General features: G+C 41.6%; 1 protein-coding gene across 2 annotated transcripts; it reads left to right on the forward strand.

The window, feature by feature from the left end:
• The first annotated feature begins 200 nt into the window (after positions 1 to 200).
• On the forward strand, positions 201 to 24,289 carry TRIB2 (tribbles pseudokinase 2). 2 transcript variants are annotated; one of them, XM_063314630.1, is made up of 3 exons: positions 201 to 2,085; positions 6,919 to 7,211; positions 21,533 to 24,289. In XM_063314630.1, the coding sequence occupies exons 1-3, from the start codon at positions 1,816 to 1,818 to the stop codon at positions 21,999 to 22,001; spliced, it is 1,032 nt and encodes a 343-aa protein (XP_063170700.1). In that variant the 5' UTR covers positions 201 to 1,815; the 3' UTR covers positions 22,002 to 24,289. The 2 variants fall into 2 exon arrangements, with proteins under 2 accessions (XP_063170700.1, XP_063170708.1); XM_063314638.1 differs by having other exon boundaries at positions 246 to 576.
• The last annotated feature ends 588 nt before the right edge of the window (positions 24,290 to 24,877 follow it).

Raw genomic sequence — 24,877 nt, forward strand, 5'->3', positions numbered from 1 at the left:
GAGGATATGTGAGGAAAATGCTTTCTGTTACAATGCTGTTTACATGATCAGTTAAAGCGAGCCATTTAATTCATAAAACGGGCCAAATGCACTTGGATATAAATGGACAGAAAACTCCTCCCATCTCCGGGAGAGGAAAAAAAGACGACACGAAAAAACTCGGCCCAAACGGAAACGAGCAGAGGTCAATGAAACGCCGTAGTAGCAACAGTAGCCGCTAGAAACCGCTCACAAAGCTCGTATTTCACAGCCTGCTCAGCGGAAGGATATTTCACCTTGTTTACCCTGAAACCGGCTCATTGAATGAGTGGAAAGAGGGAAGACGAGAAGAAGGCGGAGACGTCGAGAGGGTTGGCAGGCTGCTCGCGTGATTGATGCTTCCTTGGCTCAATGAGAAGGCAGCTCAGCTCGGGGCGGGCGTTCTGCTGGCAGCCGGAGCGCTGCGCCGCGGCGAGGAGCGGGCAGTGAGCCTCTGCACGGTGTCAATGTAGCGTCGGAGTTGCTGCTGCAGCCGCCGCCGCTGCTTCTGACACTGAGTAAGGAGGCCCGGCGAGAAGAAGTGAGGCTCTTAGCCACGTAAGTAGCTATTAATACATGGTGAAGAGACGATGTCTTGCTGAAAGGGATTGGCTCGGCCATCCCTTTCCTCCCCCCTCCTTCTACCTCTAGGAATAAAGATCGACGCCTGAAATATACATACATATTCATATTGAAGTGGCTGCATCGCCTCCCTCCCTCCTTCCTCTTTTTGTGCATCTCAGGACTCTGGGGAGGGGGCTAAGAAGACCGACGGGAGGGTTCCTCCCCCCCCCGCAGAGCTTTCTCTTTTTTTTCGTCCTTCGTGGTCTCTCTCTTGCTTGAATGTGCGCTGCACTGAAACGATCTGGGGAACAGCGAAGAAAGACCGGAGGAAATCATCTCCAGGCCAATGGAAAGCTAAAGAGCATCGGTCTATTTTTGTCCTTGATTGCACTTTTCCGTCTGATCCAAGGAAGCCAACGCACACGACCAAATCAGCGCCGCGGCTTGTGGAGCTTTGCGCACTTCGTTTCGTGGTAGGAAAGGCGCCTTTAGTTTGGGAAACGTCTTTCTTTCACCGGAAAGGAGGCTGAATGAAAAAAAAATATATATAGGATCAAATAGCGTACTCCCGCACCGTTAGCGGAGCTCCTCGGTAACCCGCCGAAGTTAAATACTCCGTAGCTATTTTTTATTTATTTGTTTTTGGTTGCTTTTCTGAATAGTCCTTTCCACGAGGAAAAAAGGATCAGACGCCATCTACAGTTTAAAGTAGGTTAAAATAAGAGCTATTGAAAAGGCAAGAAAAAGAAAACCCCGTCGTCTGCTGTAGCACGTTCAAGTCACCGTGTGAAGATTTCGAAGGGAGCAATTAGGAATCGGAGACTGATAACGAACCTGGCCTCGGAAACGTGTGTCCAGACGTTTTTATTTTAAATCCGGCAGCGTTTCCTGCGCGGCTCAGTTTGCTACTTTGCGCTACTTCGCAGCTTTTGAGCACAAAGATAACCCACGTTCGAATCGATCGTGCCGGGCTGCGGTGGGGAGAAGCGCCCGATTGATCACACGTGCCCCCCGCCGACGAGCGCGCTTCTGCTTCCCTTTGCGCTACAAACCGGACTATAGAGCCTCCGTAAACCTGCCATCCGAGCACTCATTCTACGGCAGCACAAAGGCATTCTTGCGGCCGGCCTGAGGCGAGCGACTGAGACCCCCAGAGGCTTGTGTGTGCGCGCGCGCGTGTGTGCGCGAGAAAGACATTGGGGGGATTTCTTGGAGGGTTTGTTCTCCATCCCCATGAACATACAAAGGTCAACCCCAATCACGATAGCGCGGTATGGAAGACCTCGAAATAAAACCCAGGATTTCGAAGAGCTCTCGTCTATAAGACAGACCGAATCCAACCAGAGTTTTAGCCCCAACCTTGGCTCACCGAGCCCGCCAGAGACTCCGAACTTGTCGCATTGCGTTTCTTGCATTGGGAAATACTTACTGCTGGAGCCTCTGGAAGGAGATCACATCTTCCGGGCCGTACAGCTGCACAGCGAGGAGGAGCTGGTCTGCAAGGTAACTTTTCCTTCCCCCTCTTGCGCAGAATCTCGCAGGCGTAGCGTGGCCTTTCCCTGTCTAGCGAGTTTATTTTTAGAGGGTACTCAGAGTGTGTGTTTCTTTTTTGTGGGGGGGGGGGAGCCTTCGATTTAGGCGCTGGGTGAAATTTAATTAAACAAACAAAAGCCTTGCATAATTAAACGGCGCTCAGCAACTTTCCAGACAATGGCCACGTTATAACGGTGGCCTAGAGCCAAAGCCACGGGGGAGGAAGGACTAGAAGGAGGGGGTTTTGTCTAAAATCGGAATCCCTGGATATTTCATTTTCTTTCTCTTCTGATTTTTTCCCCCCTTACACGACACTAATCCTTCCTGTTCTCAGGATACTTCTGCCGGGTGTGGGGGGGTTATGGGGGGAGTTAGACCATATTTTCCAGGCAAGTTAGCCATTGCATGCTGGTAGCATTGTCTGACTAGGACTGTAATCCTCTGTACATACTTACTTGGGAACAAGCCTGATAGAGCAGCGTTTCCTTTCCAAAAAAACATCCCAGGGATTGAGCTGTAGAGCTGATTTTAAATTCGGTGGGCTGCTCAGCCTTTTTTACACTGATGGGTTGTTTGCAAACACCATCCCCCACATTTGAGCAAGGTCTCAAAAGCCTTGCAGAATTGCATTTTTAAGGGAAATAATGCTGCATGCCCTTGCTAGGTTGCTGGCTTCCCATTCCCTGGCCTCTTTAGTTTCATTGTGATCTGGGGTGGCGGGGAGAGGAAACCCCTTCATGCTTGTCTGTGGGGGAACTAGCACCCATTCACTGAGGCCATTCTGTTTCCTTTGTTCCTGAAGTGCTGCGTATGCTCATCCCGGCTGCTTAATGCACCAGATTTCTATGCCATTCATCTGTTTATCAGATGGCAACAGAGAGAAAATTGTCATTTTTGTGTCATCTTTTAAATTTTAGATTTTTTTTTTCAAAATGCACAGTAAAGGTCTTTTAAATGAATAAATAAAGAAAGGCGTCTTGTAGTCCTGGGGTTTCATTGATGGCTGGGAACAAACAAGGGGCCCATTAATACCCTAAAATAATTAAAGTAGGTTTGTACAGTCCTGCTGACTAGCAGATGGTTTTTATTTAGGTTCGTATGTGGTGGGAAAATTAAATTACACTCTCTGGTTGCTTGTAAAAACTGGCTTTGCAGGGCAGTATAAATGTATTGGTCACTTGTGAGTCATGGCTCCTGGATCTTAATGAAGATTTAGTTTTCAGTAGTTTACTCTGTTTGTATCACACTGAGCATTTGATCTTGCATGTTGTTCATTGCAAGGTTCTGGAAAATGGGCTAATTGTATTCATTATTTAAAAAGTATTCATTATTTTGTTAAGAAAGATGAAGATTAAAATACTTTTAGCATCCTGCAGAAAGAGCAACTGAAATCCCCCAAGTGAGATGTTTCCATGTGAACATGCAAAGAGCTTGTATACCTCCACTTGAAAATTTTAAGAAGTGGTTTTTGGGGGAAAAAAATAATCTTCATATAATGCCTCTTGCAACTAGGAGAAAATGCACCTTGTAACCAGCATGTAGATCCCCCAAGAATTACTATTTCCAGCCATGGTCATGATAATCTTAAATTGTTTGGTCATAGTAAGTAATCCTGGAGGATTCCATTAATCATGCTCCATAATTAAAACCTAAAAATGCCAGTGTAGGAAATCGTTGAACTGCAACACCTGCAAATTTCCAATAGTAACAGGTGCCTTCAAATATTCCTCTCTTGTCCTTGTTCCTTCTAAATATTCCTGCATGTGTGGCACTCAGATAACAATGAATCTTAACTGGGCACCACTTAGTGACTGTTACACTCTTTCTGGACTCTAGGTGCTCTCTGCTTTCCTTCTCAGAACTCAAAGTAATTAAGAATCAGGCATTCTGATCTATAGCATAATAAAATTCAATTAAGAAAAGCTTTTGAAAAGTCAGTCTGAAGTGACAGTTTTGCATGGCTGTTAAGGAAAATGCTGTTTAAAGCATGCACCTTTTAATGTACTTGAAAGTTGATCTAATTTTGCATGGAGACACAGTTGTGAATATAGTCATTTAGCCTTCCCCTCAGTAAAGGCTGAGGAAGCCTGGCGGAACAGGGATGGGGTGGTTGAAGTCTGCTGCCCCCGCCTCACACATTAAGTAGTTGGTAGCTCATTTTGAGTAGACCTCATACAGTCTTATCAAAATCTACCTGCACTCGCTGTTCCCTTTTCAGATAGAGCACTTGGACAGTTATTAGTTTGTCCAAGTAAAAGATGTTCATTTTGTCGTCCATTTTTCAAAGCTCTACAGGGGCAATAAAAATGTGGTGAAGTGGATCACAGAATGCCAAACTTTGCATTCAGTTCTCAAGAAACATGTTGCTAGAGTGCTATCAAACTGGTAAGGGTAGAGGTTTTAATCCCATGCATGCTGACCTAGCAGCATTGCCCACTGAATTAGACAGGCTTATTTTACATACATAGAAATCTTCAAAGCAAGTGCTGTCCCATTTCAGAAGATGACAGAAATACCTTAAAAATAGATTTTGACGTAGGATAAGGACAAGCTCACATCCCTAGCCCTTAACTTATAACAAAAGCCTACTTCTTTTTTTACCATAACTGCTGCAATAACAAAAGTAAATCACAGTAAATCACTTTCTGACCTTCATTCCTAAGGGAACAAGTACATGGAATTTACCCATAATATTGGTCATACCTACTTACAATACTTAATTATTTTCAATGAAATAATTGCATTCTTTTGAATCTTCTACATGTCTCCAGCACTGATTCATTCATGATTAGTGGATTAATTCAACTTTTTAATGTTCGGAGTATTGGAGCATTTTCATTCATAAGCACATAAGGGGTATGCTTGCTCTTAAAGGGACACTTGCCTAGAAGTGTCAAAAGGCCAACCAGTCTGAACTCTTGATTAAAACTAAATGCAGCGGGGTTCATTCCAATCTAAAGATGGTCTACATATCCATAGCATTTTCTCAAGAGTTTGTCTGCACTTCTATTTGTTTTCTTTTAATTGAAGTGACCTGAAAGCACCTTAAATAAATAAATAAATCTCCTCCTCCTCCTGTACAAGCCATTGCAAGCAAAGAGATTTTGAAACTTATTGCATCCCACGACCTTCCCCCCTTTCTTATGCCTTTCAGACACTTACCCTGAGACCTGAGCAACTCCATGTCCCCCTCCATCTCTTAAAAGCAAAGGAGGCACTGGCAGACATTTCCTCTCCATCATAGCTATGGACCCTTTTGAGCCCAGCAAGACAGTTTATATAAAACATTTGCTCACAGTTAATTTATCCATGGTTTATTGAATTAACCCAGTTGTCAAAGTTTGCACAAAATAGTGAAACGAAAACTGACCCCCTCCAACCAGGGTTTACATGAGGTGCTAGACTAAAATGTGGTTGTCATGGGCTTCTCATGTGAATCCAGCCAAGGAGCATGTGTGATTGAGTGGCTGAAGTGTATACAGAGAAGACTCGTGTCATCTTTTGTGATTAAATCATAATTATAAACCCCAGTGTTTGACTTCACAAGCATGCTAAGCTAAAGCCAAGCCAACCATATCATAGCTTACTGTGAACCTAACCTGGCATTTGTATGGAACACCATACAACTTATGGAAGTCATGGATTGGCCTTGATGGCAGTGTGACTAAAGGCCATCTGCTGGGAGACTAGTGGGCTTCCTTGTGCAGTTGGTTGGCCACTGTGAGAACAGACTGCTGCATGAGATGGGCCAGGAGTCTGAACCAGGAGGGCACCGCTTATGTTCTTATTACAACATTGGAGAAGGGAAGAGAAGTATCTTTCCATGTGTCTTGGAAAGAGTGGCTTGGTCAGTAAGAAGCTTTGGCAGGACCCTTCAGTTTGGTAATAGAAACCCATTGGGGCGATAGAGATGCAGAAACCCCACCCATTAGCCTTGGATTCTACTTTGGTGTCTCTGTCAGAAAGTGGAGCCAATATATTAATTTCTGATCTGTAGCTGTAAATGGATTTGCCTGCAGTCTGAAAGGAAAAGTAATCTCCCTGGTTTTTTTCACCTTCAGGAAATAAAGGAAAGTGGACTGTATCATGCAGTAGTACACTGAATATTGGCAGAGCTGTGCTTGCAAGCCTTGTGTACCTGATGTCATAGGTCTTTCCAGTAAAAATAGGGAGCGCTGCTTACTTTGCAAACACTGTTCTAGAATTGCATTGAAATTATGGGAGGAAAGCAGAAGACTTACAGCCTGGTAAACTTCCTTTTAATGTAGGGTGCCAGCCATCATCTCTCAAATACAGAATTAAATCAGATGCCGGGCTGTCACGGATTTTTAATTCTCCCTCTCCCTCTTTCTCATCTAGAGAGCATGTAAAAAAAATCTCCCCCTTTTTTGTTTTCATTGAGAGAGAATACATCCTTTCCCTTCCCCAGCTAAAATCTTTTATATTTTAACTAGCCAGTTTTGGGAGCTGGGGTGGGGAGGGCAAAACAAAGTTTCCTTATGGAGAACGCTTGCCCAGGGCATCAAGTATTTAAATAAAAATAGCTGTTGCAGTTAACTCCTCCTTTCTCAGCCTTGTCATCTGCAGGTGTACTGGGATTGCAGCTTCCAGGATCCCCAAAGTCTGTGGGCTGGCTGGGAATCCTGGGGCGCATTGTCTCAACCCCCTGGGCAGTGCTTGATTGATTAAAGCTGTTTCTTAGTCTGGGATTGGCCACTGCTCACTCTGCCTATCTACAGCAGTGTGCTGTTGCCTTGCCTTGCTTTTGGTAACCCTTTCTTGCATTGCCGACTCAAATTCCAGGTGTTCGATATTGGCTGCTACCAGGAATTACTTGCGCCATGTTTTTGCCTGCGTCCTCATGACAGCATCAACCAAATCACCGAAGTCATTCTCGGAGAGACAAAAGCCTACGTGTTCTTTGAGCGGAGCTATGGAGACATGCACTCCTTTGTTCGTACCTGCAAGAAACTGAAGGAGGAAGAGGCAGCCAAGCTTTTCTATCAGATCGCCTCTGCTGTAGCACACTGTCACGACGGGGGGCTCGTTCTGCGGGATCTCAAGCTGCGGAAATTCATTTTCAGGGATGAAGAAAGGTGAGGAAATAGGCCTCTCCCCCTGCTTTCCCACCCCCATTTCAGAAGGCTTGCTTTCTGACTGCTGCTGTTGTACCTACCTTTGGTTAAAGTTGGCCTCGTGTAGAAGCAGAGGAGTTTAGTAGAGGTTGAGGGAAGCAGGGAGCTCATCTTCTGCTTCCTTAGAGAAGTTTGGGTAGAGGAGAAGCCACCACTTAGCCCGTGGCCTCCCAGACGTTTATTTAGTTGCATGATTGGTACCCTTCCAGTTGCTCAGGACAGCTGACGTGGGCTGAGAGGAAATGAATATTCCAAAGTCACCCCATGAGTTTCCATGTCTGGGGGTGATCTTGAACCTGGGTCTCTCCACTATCAGACCCGTATCTTAATCACTACACCTGAACTACAATTCCCAGCAGGCCAATTAGGGTTGCTGGGATGTGTATTTTGGAGAGCCATAGGTTCCCCATCCATGTGAAACCTATATATATCCCACCTTGACTTATTTACCAAAAAATTAATAAAATTTCCCCACGAGGTGAGCTTTTGGACAGTTGTTTCATAACAAGCTGCTTTCTTACGTAGAACTGTTAATATTGCTGTTGCGCATGTGTTGTTTCAGCTGCATTCTTGACCTTTTCCCCTTCAACTGGTTCACTGGGAAGAGCGTTTCATCTGAGTCATGTTCTCAAGCCCATCCTCATGTGGCAGCCAAATTCTAGAAGCACATATTCTTTTCTTTCCACCCCAAAAAACTCTTTCATGGACCGAGTCTTGCCTAAATAGAGTTGCGTCTGCTACTGTCAGCTGTTATCTGTACCTTTTCATCATTTCCAGAGTGGTGGCAATGTCAGTTTGTTGCAGCAAAAACAGGAGAGAGTGGGGTGCCCTAGAAGACTAACAGTTGGGTCATGTTAAGAGTTTTCAGAGACAACGGTTTGATTCATTAGGCCCAGGAAGTGCAAGCCTGCTTAGAAAATTTTGAAGGTGCCAGAACTTGCTTTGATACTTTTATTGTTTCTGTTTTTAAAAATGTGACCTGATCTGAATGCCTGAATGTTACTTTAAGTGCTTTTCTAAAAATAAAAAAATAATAAAATAGAAGGAATATTTTTACAACAATATTTGACTTGTACTACAATTCTGGTGCGGTGTCCTGCCTCATAATCTTTGAAGATACGTACCTTGAATGTTGATCTCCTCCTGCTCCACTCTGCATCAGTTGCAAGAATCTTGCGTTGATAAGTCACCAGTACGGATATGTAGAGCTCGCCAGTTGGAAACAGCGCATTCCATGCTTTTGTTTCATTTTACTTACTGGACCATGCTGTTCTGGAGGAGTTTGTGGTTTCCAGAAATAAATTCTCTAGTCTGCTTCCAGTTTAGGGGATTAGCTTCCAATACTCTCAGAACTACTCCCAGAGTGGTATGTTGGGGGGGGGGGTGTCATTCAGCATGGCCTGGAGGGGAAGAGGAATGTTCTGGGGATCTCTGGAATTGATGAGTTTTGCACATCCCTAAGCAATAGGCTGCCCTTTATTGTTTCTTGGGGTAATGCTTTTGAAGAAGAGCATCTGACATATGTTTAAAGCTCTGACTTAAGTGGGATCACAAACAACACACAATGCTACAAAATGGTTGGTTTGGTTTTAGCTTAGGATGTTATGTGAATATTTTATATCTATGGTTTATAATTCATGAACCGGGCTAAGTGTGGCTTATTTGACAAACTTTGGTTACAAATGTAGGATTTATTTATTTACAAACATTTGTATGCTATCTTCTCACTGAATTCTAGGCAGCAGGATTCACACATGTGAACTCAACCACTGTCTGCTGATGTAAACCAAATATTGAAAAGTACAGGTGGTCCGCGCTTAATGACCATTCGTTTAGTGATGGTTCTGACTTGTGATGGTGCTGAAAAAAAACAACTTAGATCGGTCCTCACATTTATGACTGTCACAGTGTCCCTGTGGTCACATGGTCACAATTTGGGCACTTGCAGCTGGTTCGCATTTATGACTGTTGCAGCATCCTGTGGTCACGTAATCACCATTTTTTATCTTCCAGGCTGGTTTATGGCAAGCAAAAATCAATGGGGAACCGTGTGATTTGCTTAATGTCTGCGGTGATTTGCTTAACAACTGCCACAAAAAGGTCGTGAAATTGGGTTGGATTCACTTAAGGACTGCTTCACTTAGCAACCAAAATTCCAGTCCCAGTCGTGGTCGTTAAGCGAGGACTACCTGTATAGTGTTAGCTCTGTGCCCTTTATTAGTTTTCAAGAAATTTATTTTCCTGGATGCTTCAGTTTTGAAGCAGAGGTTCTGAAACACTTAGAGACATTTCTGTGTAAAATCACATTTGTGATACTATTCACTACTATTGACAAATATTCCCAGGTAACTCTTGATAACTACAGATGCATGTACAGTACATACACAAACATAACACAGAGTCAAGAATGAACAGAATGAACCTTGACTTAAATTTTGTAATTTTTCTTTAAATAAATTGATATATGGGATAGTACAGCAGGAGGACATGGCTTATTAATTTGATACCTTATAAAAATGAGAGAATTTTGAAAATGTTTAAGTAACATAGATAAGAATTAGTATTTTAACCTTTCCTAATTTTTCCTTCTGGCTACCTTAATGGCATAAAGTAGCAGGTAGATAACATAGGCTACTATTCAGTAATCAGTATGTTTTGAATACTGGAAGAGTCAAATTCTTTGTATATGTGTATCAGTTTTCTAGGCTATATTTACACTAGCTAATGGTTACAGATAAATCAGTGAATTAAGTAATAATATTGAGGATTAGAAACAAAATATTGCTTCTAATCAGGTGATTTACAAGGGATTAAAAAAACCAGGAAATTGTTGTACTGCTCTGTGGTTTTCTTCTTCTCTTCTTTCATAAAGCCTTTTTCTAATGGTATGGATGGCTGAGTACCCTTAACTGTATTGCAACTGTTTGTTTTAATAGGCTGAAGACAAATAAGTGAAGGACAAGTTTGACCTGCTGCTAGACCCACAACATGCCACCTTATTTGGCCATCATTAAATCGACTGTTTCTCAGCAGGTGGCAGCATTTGGCTGATTGTATCTGGGCTCAAGAAATGAAACAAAGTTGGACCTGGTTAGCTAATATTTGGACGAGAGATATTCAGGGAATACTAGGGCTACAGCCTAGACTGGGAAACTGAAAAAACAGGGAAGATAGCAAGTGTCTTTTGTATTGGTGCCAAGAAAATGTCACAGACGTGCCCATGAATTAACCAGGAACTGAGCTTGGCTTGAAGGAGACTTTACCTTAAATCACCTGTTGGCTTTTAGTTTTATTCAGGTGTCACATTATGTGTCTGGGGTATGGGGAGGTCAGGAATGTGTGTGATAGCCCTACCATGGCTTGGCTCTGCTCCCATCTCTGTGAGAAGTACATCACATGTCCTGCATGCATAGGCTTTCCATGTGATTTAGGCCTTGAATTTAGAACCCGTGGGAAACATAGTTGGGCTTTGTAGTGTTTCGGGTTTGATTCAGAAGATGCGTTTTATAATGCACAGGAATATGAGTGGAACACCTGGTGGTGACTTGCTAAAGCAGTGTCATCTGTTTTTAGGATTGTGCTACTGCAGGACAAGCTTTCCTGCAGAGCAGCATGATCTTGGAAATGGACCCAGCTGCTTTAATGAGTCCCACGTGAGTGCTGCCTTTGTATTCCCACACATTTCAAAGCATTTCTTCAGAACTGAAACTGAAGCATTGCACAGTCCTAGAACATAGGAGGAATGTTCAATTAGGGCTTTTGTTGTAAAACAAAACCAAGTTGTATAGGTAAAACAAAAACTTACTGATTTGGTGAAGAAATCTGTTAAGAGTTGACTAGTTTACAGGGCACTGTAGTCAGGCCTTGGTATAATTCACTTTGATCATAAAACACCTGTAAAAATATGGGAATATTTCATGAGCCTATAGAAATTACTTACCTGGACATTTGCTATTTGTGTAAGCCTGTAACAGGCCTGTTAGTATTAGCTCTTCAACAATACTGTAGTGGCAGTAGTTCACCTTTTCAGCTTCAAGCTGAATGTGCATTCTCAGTAGTTACTAAAAGTGGTGGGCAAATGGTTGCTTTGAAGAGTTTCAGACTTCAGCATAGTGTTCATTCCTTCTGGAAAGTCATGTGTGTTCAGAGTCTGTATACAGTGGTTGCTTGATTAGGATGTGCAGAATATGGAGTGCATTTCTCTGACTGCTGAAAAGGAACTTCTAATTCATACTGAAGTGTCTGCTTTAGTGTATAGTGAACACAGAGGGTGCATAATGAACACACTAGTTCAATCTCTCCTCTTCCCCATTATGCTCCATGTGTTCCTTCCATGAGGGAAATAGACCTGCAGTCAGGGAACTTTTGCATCCAGTGAGGTTTCTGTGCTCTTTGAAACCCACACTTTCAGATTTCTATATTGTGTATTGTTGTATAAAATGAGGCAGTAATTCCTTGTGTGAAACTCCATTCCTGTTCCATAAATTGCACTTCCATTTCCTAGCTTTCTTATATGCTCCTTGCTTCCTGATCATGGTGCTTTGTCCACATGAGTCTTGCTTATTTCCTGTTTGGGAGTAGAGCACTGTATATTTGGAGATAGAGTCTTTGTTCAAAAGTTCCATCTAGCTATGTATTCTTAAGCATATACTTTGTTCTGAACGGGCACCTTGCTTTGCTGTATTCTTGGTTGTGATGTAATGTTCTGGTGCTCAACCTCATCCTGTAGAAGATTAATAGGCAGTCTTATGCTGCTATATGAATTGTGTTGCTGTATGCTTGGGGTTTTACAGCTTTGACATATGTGCACTATGGGAGGGAGAGGAGATAAGGCCTTTGATCCTGACGATTAAGATCAACTAGTTACAGTATATCTGAATGAGTGCTTGAGGAATGCCTACTTGAACTGTTACCTTTTGTGTGACACAACGGGTGATCTATCATATTTTTGATATTTATATTTTATGTTCTTTCTATAAATAGACTTAGGAGATTTGCTGGTGGTTAATAGATTTTTTTTTGGCTGAATTGTGTCTAGAAGAACGTCATGCTAGTGACTGAGTGCAAAAGATTGATGCCTTCTCATTTTCATCTGATTGATTATTTTGATCAGTGTTGCTGATAGTCAAGCTATTAGCATTGCCTGAAATAACTTAAGATGATGTTTTTGAAATTAAAATAATATGTTGAGCTGTTGTGTTATCACTTTTTTCCTGTTGCAATAATTTTGTCCTGCCAGCAAATTATTAATATTCAATGAGTACTTTAAGTCTTCAATTAAATTCAAATGTTAGCTGTCATAATATTTAATGCTTAAAATTCATACTTGTTAATCAGTTTTGCTAGTAACATTTTTTTAAAAGATTCTATTGTTTTAGGAACCTTTTGCATTCTAGTGGCTGCTTTTTTTAACAATGGGAAACATCTCTAGATTGGGAGTCAGTAATATTTTCTCATTATGCTTAATATCAGGAACAATACAAGAATTTTAATGTATAGATGTACAGTTTATTAAAATCTAGTTGCATTGTCCATGAGGAATATATGTATGTATTATAATTATCTGGTAGTTGCTGTTGGAATTGGAATTTGTATTAGAATCATAATCCCTGGAATGGCAAGACTCATAAAAGCTGACCTGCTAACACATTACAGCAGTATAAAAAATGCTTCCTCATGGCATAGGTAGATAGATAAGAATCTATATGCAGATAGAACATAGATCCCCAAAGCAGATGGATTTCTCATGACTATCTGGTTCTTCCATGAACATATACAGTGTTTTTAGTCCACAGGAATGTCACTTCAATGAGTTGGACTCAAGGCTTGACTAGAGGGGCTGAAACGAAGTATAGCATTACCTATCTTTCTGAAGACAGCATTAGTTCATCCTAGGCTTTGGTTTGGTTTTGAAAATCCAGGGAAAGGAAATGGTCCCCAAAATATGACCAGCAGTGCAAGCTCTAGCATTCCCTACTTCTTGCCAAATAATAGATTTGTCTTAAGCATTAGCTCTGTGTTCTTCTCCACCTGTTATAATTTATGACAGTTTGCTGATCTTCAGTTACTAAGCTCTAACAGTGCTTTCAGGAAGAAGAAACCCATATGTTACCTTCCTTGAAAACAAACCAAAGAAGCCTCCAGTCTTCTAGGAATGATGAGAGACTCAATAAGGCTATTTTACGATGTGTCTTAACACTGAGCTTCTCAGCACCAAAGCAGTCAGTAGATCAATGTATTAATCTTTGTAATAATACTCAGTCATGGAACACTTTGTGGGCTTACATTAATGATCCTTTGTGCAGCCTGATGAATAATACTGGTTTTATTTCCATTTTTGCAGCTGAGGAACTGAATCTGACAGTTCCTTGCTGAAGGCCACACAGGAAATTGGCGCATCAGCCTCTGAGAACAGGTATCCCAGATGTTTCTGCCACAAACAGAAGTAATCCTAGGTATTAGCCAGTTTGGTCTAGTGGTTAAGGCACCAGGCTAGAATCCAGGAGACTCTGAGTTCTAGTCCCACTTTAGTCATGAAAGCCGGCTGGGTGACCTTGGGCCAGTCCCTCTCAGCCCAACTCACCTCACAGGGTGGTGGTTGTGGGGAAAATAGGAGGAGGAAGGAGTACTGGTTATGTTTGCCGCCTTCAGTTGTTTATAAAAATAATAAAGGCGGGATAGAAAATAAATATAAATAAATAAATCCTCCTCTGGTGGTATGACTCATCATTTAGATGCCAGTCCTACTCAGGACCGAAGATAACATTCCAGATTCGTAGATAGTGATTCAGATTTTCAGATGCCCAGGCAACCAGTTATTTCTTTAAAAATATATGCAATGAAGAGAGGAGGGTGGGCTGGAACCATTCTGCCTGATAGACTGGCAGAATGTGAATAATTTTTTTTCCTTCTTTTTGCTACTCCCACTATGTACACTGAAGCCAGCAGGGCCTGCTTTATGTACTTCTCATTGCATGTCTTATCTCTTAATGGCATTGAACTTCTAAGTCAGCGAGTTTAGTACTGTGGTTTACACCATTGTTCTGGCAGCAGTTCCCTGTGGCTAGTTAAACTGGAATCATGTATGAAGAGGAAAAGACAGCCAACAAGTGGTGTGTTTGGTGCAGCAATTGCCCTATAAGCTCTGCTAGATTTGCACAGAGTTTGCTCTAAGTTTGCTTCTCTTAGATCTTTTGTTTAGCCTAGCAGGGATCAACAGAGTCCTCATGTGGTTTGTGGGTTTGGCTGACTCACTGAAACAGACACCAGGGAAGCCCTTGTTGTGAGTTGCGTTCTCAGGCATGGGTAGGACAGTAACTGTGAGCTGGTGGCACATTTGGAACGCTAACAGGTATGCTCCTGGTATGACTGCTATGATGGGGCTTGTTTGTTCATTAAATGCTGGCCATGGTGGGTGTGGCCAGGCCACAGGACACATCATTGCTAGAAGCCAAACGGGAAATAGCCCTCCTTTCCCCAACTTCTCAGGTTTACCATTGACTACGTCTTTCTGAGCAAGTTGCCGCTTCCACAGACAAAATGGCCACCCGGCGTTTTTATTTTCTAAGGATGCCTATATGGAGCAAATGGAACCCATACTTGGGGGCACTTATTTACACGAACATGATGCTAAAGACTGGTTTGCAGCTTTGTAGCATGCCACTTTCCCATTTACTTAGTTTTGTTAAAAGAATCCAATCAATGGAAAGAAACTTTTAAAAAATTCATTCAGCGGGGGCAGAAACAATGTATCTGTAGTGTCTGTCTTGGTTCATTTTGAAAATTAATAGCATTTAAGAACATGGAGGAATGCATTTAAAACTCTTATAAATCAATATGAATTACTTTGTAGGACACCAGATTGGCTTTATAATGATGCAAATTAGCGATAATTGTGTAGTGTTCCTAATTTCCCTTCCCACCACCCTTTTCTAAGGCCTTTCTCTTTTGTCCCTTCTCTTCCCCACCAATATATTCTTGCTTTTTTCTTTTGCTTGGTCTAATATACATGCTGGGTCCATACCATGCATCCTTGAACCTTTCTCCCATCCCCCCACACAAACACATGGTTATGGATATGAAGATGAATAGACCTTATTAACTCAGAACAGAACGAAAAGTTGCAAGGTCAAACAGAATAGCTCCTTAGCTGTGGAAGGTGAAAGCAGAGGTCACATTTCATCCCAGAAAACTAATGCTTTTCCTAATGTATTTTGAATTTGCCAGTGTGTGGGAAGGCTGATTTTTGTCCCCCCAGGCAGCACATCTCATTTATCAAACGGTAAAAAGTGGATTAGTTATGTAACTTCATTTGGCTTCAAAGTACATACATACTGCTTTTTCTATTAAACAAGTTCACTATTAGATTCCAAGTTTCCATTATGGATTATTACATTTTATAAGGTGCACATATAATATTTCATTTCATTTTTTTAAAAGATGGCATTCTGGAATGTATTTAAATCAGATAACTGAAAATCCTGTGTACAGTATTAAGAAAGTCACCCATTTCAGTGGGTTGGTTTTTTTTTGGCCATATTCTTTTAAAACAGATGTGTTATGATCCAGAATTCATGTTCTTGTGGGGAAGGGATTATAATCCCAATATATTAAGTTAAGGCAATGGGCTAGAAACCAGGAGACTGTGAGTTCTAGTCCCACCTTAGGCATGAAAGCCAGCTGGGTGACCTTGGGCCAGTCTCTCTCTCTCAGCCCAACTCATCTCACAGGGTGATTGTTGTGGGGAAAATAGGAGAAGGAAGGAGTATTCAGTATGTTCGCTGCCTTGAGTTATTTATAAAAATAGTAAAGGCAGGGTAGAAAATAAATAAATAAATATATATATCTTGGGGTGGGAAGAATACAAGAATGGAAAAGGCTACCTTAAACTATTCCAATTTAGATACTTCTGCAGTTAGCTAAATGATAGAATAATATATAATGAAAAACAATCTAGAACTTTGCACTTAACGAAAGTATTCTTATCCAGTTAAGGTCTGCAGGAAGGTCAGGGAACTGATGGTCCCTCAAGATCCCTGGGTACCATGCCTCATTGTCATGCTTGATTCATTCCTCTATCACTGTTCTGAATGCTAGAGTAATCCCTTCTTAATTGTTCTCACTCCAGAAGTTCCAAAAACTAATTATTTAGAGTCAACTTTTCAGACCCAGATGCTAAATGTGGGGCCAGCTTTGGTGAAAATTGAGACACAAAGATGATAATCCTCACCCAAGAATAAACTATACAAAACAGATATGAAGAATCTGTGGTTTTGCAGTTGTTTTTGAGCAGTCTCAGACAGTGTGGTCAAGAGTGAGAGCTGCTGAGATCCACTTCTAGTGTAAAGGTTGTTTATGACCCATTTTGAATTATTCCAGCCTTGAGAGCTGAGTTGTCCTATTGCATGGAAGCATCATCAAGGAACTGACTAAATCATCTATCAAGCTGATGATGATGGGTCCCTAAAGAATACTGCTAAGACATTCCAATAATGCAGAGTGCTGTACTTAATATAAAACCAATAAAATAAATGGTTACCATGTGCTACCTTAGAGAAAAACATTTTTCTAAAACAAAGGAGTGGGTTCATGGTTGAATTACGGTTTGAATGGCGACTTTTTAGCTCACATTCTTGTTCTTGGAAACCATGCTGCATGATTTCTGAGGCTTTGGTGCTAGTGCAGTAAATAAGGCAGGATTCACTTCTCTCGTTTAAGATCCTATAAAGGACTTTATCATTCATAAAATCTGAATCTTCAAAGAATGATGCTGGAAATCTGGGCCGCAGTGAATATGGGGGTATAGGGAATTACTCTGAGACCCAGTCTCTTCTCCCTGGTTTAGGTATATGAAATTGCTTGCAGTTTTAGCTCTGTGTACACAGTCCAGGGTCTCACAAGTCCTGAGCCTTGCTGGCTGGGGAATTCTGGGAGTTAAAGTCCATACATCTTAAAGTTGCCAAGGTTGAGAAACGCTGTTCTAATTTATGGCCAATCATTTGGAGAGTTGTAAACATACATAGAGACAGTGACCTATCTCTATGTGGTTCATTTGCATAGGAAATTTCTACTCCCTGTTAAGGTCCATGCATTACTTTTCCTGTGATCTACCTACTCAGTTGAAATCTGTGCTGTTATTAATGAAGTGGGAGCATAGGAAATTCTGCCACTTCTGTTTGAAACAATAATGTTAAAATATTACTGGGATGGGATAAATCATAAGCCCCACTAATATTCTAACTGGTGGTGCTGCCGCCTCCTGTTTCTGAGGTAGGCAATTTTTTTTGTCCCCCCTTCGCATCAGCAGAGTCAAAGTCAAATATTTTATTACCCACCATCCTTCACCCCAACAGGTACTTCTCTGTAAACATGTCCTGCTCGCAGTATTTTCCAGCAAGTCAGGAATTCTTTAAAATCCTCAGATTTTTCCAGGAAGAATATGATGACCCAATATGGGAAAAATCTAGGATGTGCTAATGGTTCATCAGAAATATCAACTTAGGAGTTTACGCTGAAAGAAGTTGAACGGATCATGTTTCCTTACACTGCTGAAGAGCCATGTCTGAATGCACTCAAGTAATGAATGTGGCATTGATAAGAGTAGTATTGTTTTTCATGGGCTTCCCTGCCGGTTTCTAGGGGGACAAAGATGCATTTCCCGTTTGAGTGCTATTTGCTGCCCTCTGATTGCACTTTTGTGGTTTCATTCACCAGTAATGGGAAAGCATTCATAGAATAGCTTCCCCTTTTTAAATAGCAATGATTCAGGCTTTATTGTTTTCTTAAGCATTATACTAATGCAGGGTTCTATCAGTGATCTGATAAATGCATAATGCTGTCTTTCCAAGTGTCTGTTCCATCTCTACTTTCTGAATTGAAATGATATACTGTAATTACGCTGGCCTTGAGAAGAAGCTTTACATTATATAGTAAGCTTTATAAAGCAGAGCTTATCTAGCTGTGAAAGCCCATATTTATCAAATCTTTAATGCTATCATTCCCATGGCTCGAGCTGGAACAGAAAGGCACAAGCAATTGCTGGAAGTCCAGTTAGAGAATTTGTGGTGCCAGTAACGAGCTGCTTGAAATATGACTTGAAGGGATGTGTTTGCTCAGCTTGTGCCTTAGGCTTGGCAGTAGCTGGTCACCACAGTCACTGGCAGTGGTGGCCATAACTCTTAACTGTATAACTATTGATGGCGTTTGTCTCACCTGGACGTTTGGCACAGCTTCCCCAGTTCTTTGCACACCACAAGCCATTGGGAGAAATGAGTGAGCTTGCTTTTCTTGACAAGGGCTGCAGGGATTGGAGATCACCTGGGAACCCAGGTGCCCTTGGCCAGACTGGGAAGTTGAAAATGCATCCTGAAAAAAGGCAGCGGCCAACCCCTTCCACACTTCGGCTAAGGAAGTGGCACGTATGCAGTTGCCAAGAATCCAGCTCAATAGGAGGCTGTCTTCACCTTTTCAGGTTAGCTGTGCCCTTTGGCATGGACAGAGAACATGGGGAACATTTGGCATGGGGAGAGAGGGACAATCCATTTTACTGGTTTTGGAGAAGAATCTTTTTCTCTTTTTTTTTTTCTGGAATTGGGTAAACGTTATCTTGCTTCACATCAGTTATGAGACCAACCAACACTGACTGCATGTTGTGCATTATAGCAACAATTCTCTACACTCAATTGATGCAAGGCTTACTTGAGGCAGTTCATGATCCTTTCTGGAAACCCGTTATTATTTTTATAATGCGTGAAGCATGTGTGTGTGTGTGTGAGAGAGAGAGAGAGAAACACAGATGTTGAATTTTCCGTGTACTTGCTTTGGTCTCATCCATTCAGCAGGATGAAAACATGGCTACTTCTCCTTTGCTTGATCCTGCTGGAGATTATGGTAGAATGAGTGGATTAATGCCAGCTGTTGTTCAGTGGCCTAGTTTTAAACAAAATGTGCTCTCTTCTGAATGCAGGTCCTTGATTCTTAAATACAGGAGATGGTCGCATTCTTCTTTCTGTTTTATTTTGCTGGTATGAATCCAGTGCAAAGGTAGTAGCTATTTCAGTGTGCATAGTTGAAAGAGGCAGAAATGTAACAAAAGCAAGCTCTCATTCATCAATCCCACAATATGTTTGGGATCAGATATCTTGGGAGGAGAGGGAAGAGCTGAGAGAAGAGGAGAGAGCAACATCCAGCAAGATTTTATATCAAAGGGGGGGGAAAAAAACAGAAGAATGTAGAGGCCCAGGGAAGTTCTTTTTAAAGGTAACCAAGGCTAAAACAACAAGGGAGGGAAAGTCTGCACAGCATGTTTCTGGTGGTATTTCCAGCGCCTTTACCAGCAAGCGCCCTAGGAAACATTGAATTTTGTTCTGTGTAATGAAGTAACACATTGCCTTTCTCTGTGTGTGTGTTTTGCTCCCTCCCTCTATTGCATGTGTGTGTGTTTGTGTGTACCTGTATGTACATTGGGAAGGGCAGAGCAAGCTGCGTATGCTCCATGCTGGAAGACGTATCCAGCAGGGACAAGGATTAGAACGGAGCGATCCGTAACTTTCCAAGTTACTGCCCAGCTGCATTTCTCATTGGTTTTTTTTTTTTTCTGGAAAGTTTTTCCCTGGAGCCCCAAGGTGGATCTGGCCTATTTTCAGCATCACTTTTATTTTTGCTGATTTTTCCCACCCTACCAAATTTGGTCCCTTTCTGAACAGTTTTTGGAGAATTACCCTTCTGATGGACAGGCAGAATTCTGAGCCCCTTTACATAATTTCTTTCCAACAATCCATTCTAGGAGGAAAATAAAACGCGCTGTGCTTTCTGTTATTGTTTCATGTCTCTGCAATAATAGGCAGTTCATTGTTGGTGACAGTGGTACAGGTTAATCAGTATTTAAGCAAAGGGACATGTTTGAGCAATCCAGAAGTTGCCATTGGAGAAATAGTTTTATAATAAATCCCTGCACATTTAGTGTGATACATAGCTTCTTTTAAGTGAATGAGTCTGGCAAGGTTAGCCAACTTCTATACCCTTTAGGGATATTTTATTTTCTCAGGGGTAGTAGAATGGTTACATTCCCAGAACTGATGTTCAAGATTGAGATCAGCTGTAATAAAGTTGGTTTCATTTAGTGTAGTAGTAGAGATTTTGCAGATACTGAGCTCATACACTTGAATTTTATGAGATCATCATTCACAGCGACTAAGAGCTGTTTACTGATTTCTCAAGCATGGGGAAAGTTCTAACTCGGTTATAAAGCATGTGCTTTGCTTGAAAAAATTGCCAGATATTATCCTTGACATCTCAAAGTTAGCTTATGTGAGACCCAGCAGAGTGACTGACTACCAGCTACTACAGTAGATGGAATAACCCTCAGCTATGTGGTTCGGCTGGAAGAAACACTGCACACTCTTTCTTTCTATACACACATATCTAGAGATGTACACCTCAACTTTTAAATGATAGTGTAAGCCAAGTTTTTAACCACATGCTGGTGGTGGGTCAAATACACTTGTTTCAGGGGAAGGATCCAGTTCATGCATACCCTTGGGAGGTTGTGAGCCTGCCTTGTGTATTTACCTAAATGGAAAATTCAGCATGGGACTTCAGGCTGTATTAGCGATTGCCTAGGTCTGCAAATTTTCCATCTATTTTTGGAAATAGCTGCCCAGAGTTCATATATAAGATGGGTGCCCCTAAAAACTTTCTAAACAAATGCATAAGGACAATGGGAGCCAAACAAATACTAAATCTTGTATGACACACCTTAATAGATTATTAAATGGACAAAATTATAAGCATGAACAAGACTTTATGGGGACAATCAGTTATTCTGGAAGTCAGGTTTGAATGTGAGGACATTCCCACTCACAGAATAGCAGCTGTGGGATGTTACCAGTTACAAAACTGGTCAGGCAGCCCTCTGCCTCTAACGCAGGACATTCCCTGATACCCATGTTTACCTTTTTCCAGACTGGGGGACATTCTTCAGATTACAGCAACTGCTCATTTGTTTTTTTCCTTTATTTTCTGGGTATGCTTATAGGGCTGATTTGTGGCTTTCCTAGACATAAAGATAATACTGGAGGCTGGTACCTTGTGGCCTGCTAGAATTCCTCTTTTTTTTTTTAAGGGCTTTTTAAAAAAGTTACAAAGCGAAGAGGGTTAGGGAATCTGATGGGTGTTACTATGCATCCTAGCCTGAGAGTGGGTATTCTTGCCTTTTCTTTGATGCCACCTGTTGATCATTGTCAGTGAATCTAATCTTTGGTCCATCACTTCTTGCTCTGCAGGTCTAGAGTAAAACTGGAGAGCCTTGAAGATGCTTACATATTGCGAGGAAATGACGACTCCCTTTCTGACAAGCACGGATGTCCAGCCTACGTGAGCCCAGAAATCCTGAACACCAGTGGCAGCTACTCCGGCAAAGCGGCGGACGTGTGGAGTCTAGGAGTCATGCTGTACACAATGCTAGTCGGGCGCTATCCATTTCATGACATTGAACCGAGTTCGCTCTTCAGTAAAATCCGCCGTGGGCAGTTCAGCATTCCAGAGACTTTGTCCCCCAAGGCAAAATGCCTTATACGTAGCATCCTGCGCCGAGAGCCCTCAGAGAGGCTGACTTCGCAGGAAATTCTGGACCACCCTTGGTTTTCCACAGATTTTAATGTGTCTAATTCAGGATATGGTGCTAAGGAAGTAACAGATCAGCTGGTGCCTGATGTTAACATGGAAGAGGATACTGATCCATTCTTTAACTAAGTGTCAGAACGAGTTTGGGTAATGCATGGTCCAGAAAGGACAACATGAAGGGAGACCTTTCTGAAAATGCAGAATTGTATCTATGTCTCATCCTGGCTTGATAGCAAAAAAGACCACTTGGAGGAAGTTTTTGTTTTTTGTTTTTAGGCTGGAGAAGGAATGCTCAAGAACAGATGTAGCATGAGAATGGTTAGGCAGGAGGAACCCTTGCTTTCAAGTTAGACTGACGTCGAAAAAAGGAGGAGGCAGCAGCATGGAGCAGCTGTAGCTTCTGGTCTTCAAGGAGCCAAGGACCCTGCGCACCCAACGTTCCGATGCAGCCACTACGCCACTCCTGATTCCATTTCATTCAAATGCATAGGATTCCCAGTGAATAGGAACTCTTGCATCTTGGCATCGCACTGTTAGATATTTAACTTTAGCCATTATTCAGGGAAGGTACAATTAGCTATTACTTCATTCCTTTGTTTCCTGTTTTCAAAATCAGATGTTTAATAGTTGCAGTGGGCTTCATCTTCAGGAGGGTGGGTGGGAAGTGCACAGAGGAAGATATGAGAAGTGAGTGCTAAACGAAGTTTGAGAATGTGTCTCTGGATTCCTAATTTTAAATTGACAGACTTAAGTAAAAACACCCCATTTTTTTTTTTTTTTTGGCCAGGAGAAATGGTATTTGGAATGTTCAATTCTTTTGAAGAGGGAAACTTTCCTTACCATTTGAGTTGTATTCAGATGTTCTTCCCACCATAACCTTCAGAAGACTCTTTGATCTAGTGAGGGCTTCTCTGAGTGATAATTGATTTTTTCTGATGAGCTGTCCCTTTCCCCTTACCACCTAAGGGAACGCTTCTGAGAAATTATACAAGAGCCTATCAAATAAATGTGTGGAAATGACCCTCCCCAACTTCTATCCATAGCAGCATCCACTGGATCAGAGAGCTTTCTGTCAGCAGAGTGGATACGGTTGAATACAAGCCCCTGGTTTTGGTGAGCTTGGTTTTGGGTCAGAGCTTTTATTGCAGGGAGCCAGAAATAGACTTTTCACCATACTATCAAAAGACCAGAATAATTGTCCACTTTCCTTTTGTTTCTCAAAGACTGTTGAAATACTGGCTTTCACTTTTACCTCCTGCACATAAAGTTGACCATGTGGGGTGAGGAGGATCTCTCTTGGATTACTCAAAGGAGGAAACAAATTGGATCTTAGAACCAGCTAAGCCTCTACATAGCCTGAATATGAACAGAAGGTGACTCTTTCGGAAGTAAGAAGTATGTGCCACCCACTCCCCCCACTCCCCCCACTCCCCCCCCAAATATCTTGGTAAGGCAGTGGCTTAGGTTCTCTTGCTTTCATTTTTGACTTACAACAAGGATGCTCTTTTACTTTTCTGTTCATTCACCTGTTAATAAGCTGAACATTGGTGGGACACAGATCTGTCTCCTGAGAAGTACATCATAATATGCACCTTTTTTATTGTCAAGATTTTATTTATTGATGAATCTGTCACAGTTGTGATGAATTTAAGCCAGTACTTCAATTACGGGTTGACTTGGGGTGACATGTTACATGCTGTAGTTAACAAACTTATATTTCTCTTCAGGTAATCCTGTCCCTGACTGACATATTTTAGCCCCCCTCCCCCCCTCCGCAATTCCACCCCTCCTTTGTTAAAGCTTTCATTTTGATTTAGACTGGCAAATGATTTTTATTACTGCTTTTATATTGCTATATGACATTGGAGGAAACAGCAGAAAACCAACACATCTTTTTGACATAGATATTTGTGTTTCCAGTACCTCAGCTGTTCTGATGTTACTGCCTGTATGCGTTTTTGTGAAGTGGTCCTGTTTTTGGGGTAGGTACATGTGGACTCTGTAGTATGTATATGTTACTTGAATTTTGTGCTTAATTATAGTCTGTGGCATGTGCGTACAGCTACTTGGCATTTGACGTATGAATGCTCTTCACCTGCCCTGCGGGAAGGTTTTGATCCCACTCTCAAAAGACGATGGTTCAGAGTTCCTTATCAAGAGACAAAGCTGCAGCTGACCTGCCTTGCTTCTATTTTGGTATCTGAGAATATAAAAGAGTAATGTTTTTACACTCTGAAGATGGTGCTGTGTTGAGGGACTTCTTTTTTTTTAAATCATTTATTTTATAAACTTGTAGGAAGAAAGATTGGTGATGTGCATGGTGGGATTTTACTGCCTCTGGTGCTTTGTCTTGTATTTGGTTTAATGTTTTTTGTCCTAATCTCTTCAATAAACAAAATTGTGCATATTTAACTAAACTTAACTTGTGATGGCTTTTTTTCCCTTCTAATCGCACAGCAACTGTGGCTCATTTCAGGGAAAACATTGCTCCTTGCCTATTTTAGGATAAATATATTTGTTTGAAACTGTCTCCTGAATATCTTCCTTACCTAGGCAAGATTCTTTCAACCTTGAGGTATCATATAAGGAACTGGCCAATCCTTTCAGTAGGATGGATGTGGACCACCATCCCATATATTATATTTGTCCTTATTATGTTACATTAAATTCAGAGAGTTTTACTTCCATATAAAAGAGTCAGCCTTAAGTAATACCCTCACATGTAAATCAGTGGGATGTAAAAGTATGCCTGCAAGGTACTATTACTCTGTATTCTGTTAATCTAGTTCTCAATTTCTCAACAAAAGATAACTCTAGATACTTTACTGAGAAGAATATTAAGCCATGCACTCAGCTGGCAAATTTTTGAAAATGTAAGGGAAATTTGCTCCAAACCCTGGAAGGCCAGGACTGATCACTAAATTAACCGAATTGATGGCTCTGCTCTATGTAACTTAATCTACCTGTAAGCTGAGTTAGGCAGCGTTTTCAGCCTGTGGTTCATT

This window comes from Candoia aspera, chromosome 1, assembly GCF_035149785.1.
Source record: "Candoia aspera isolate rCanAsp1 chromosome 1, rCanAsp1.hap2, whole genome shotgun sequence".
Taxonomy (NCBI): domain Eukaryota; kingdom Metazoa; phylum Chordata; class Lepidosauria; order Squamata; family Boidae; genus Candoia; species Candoia aspera.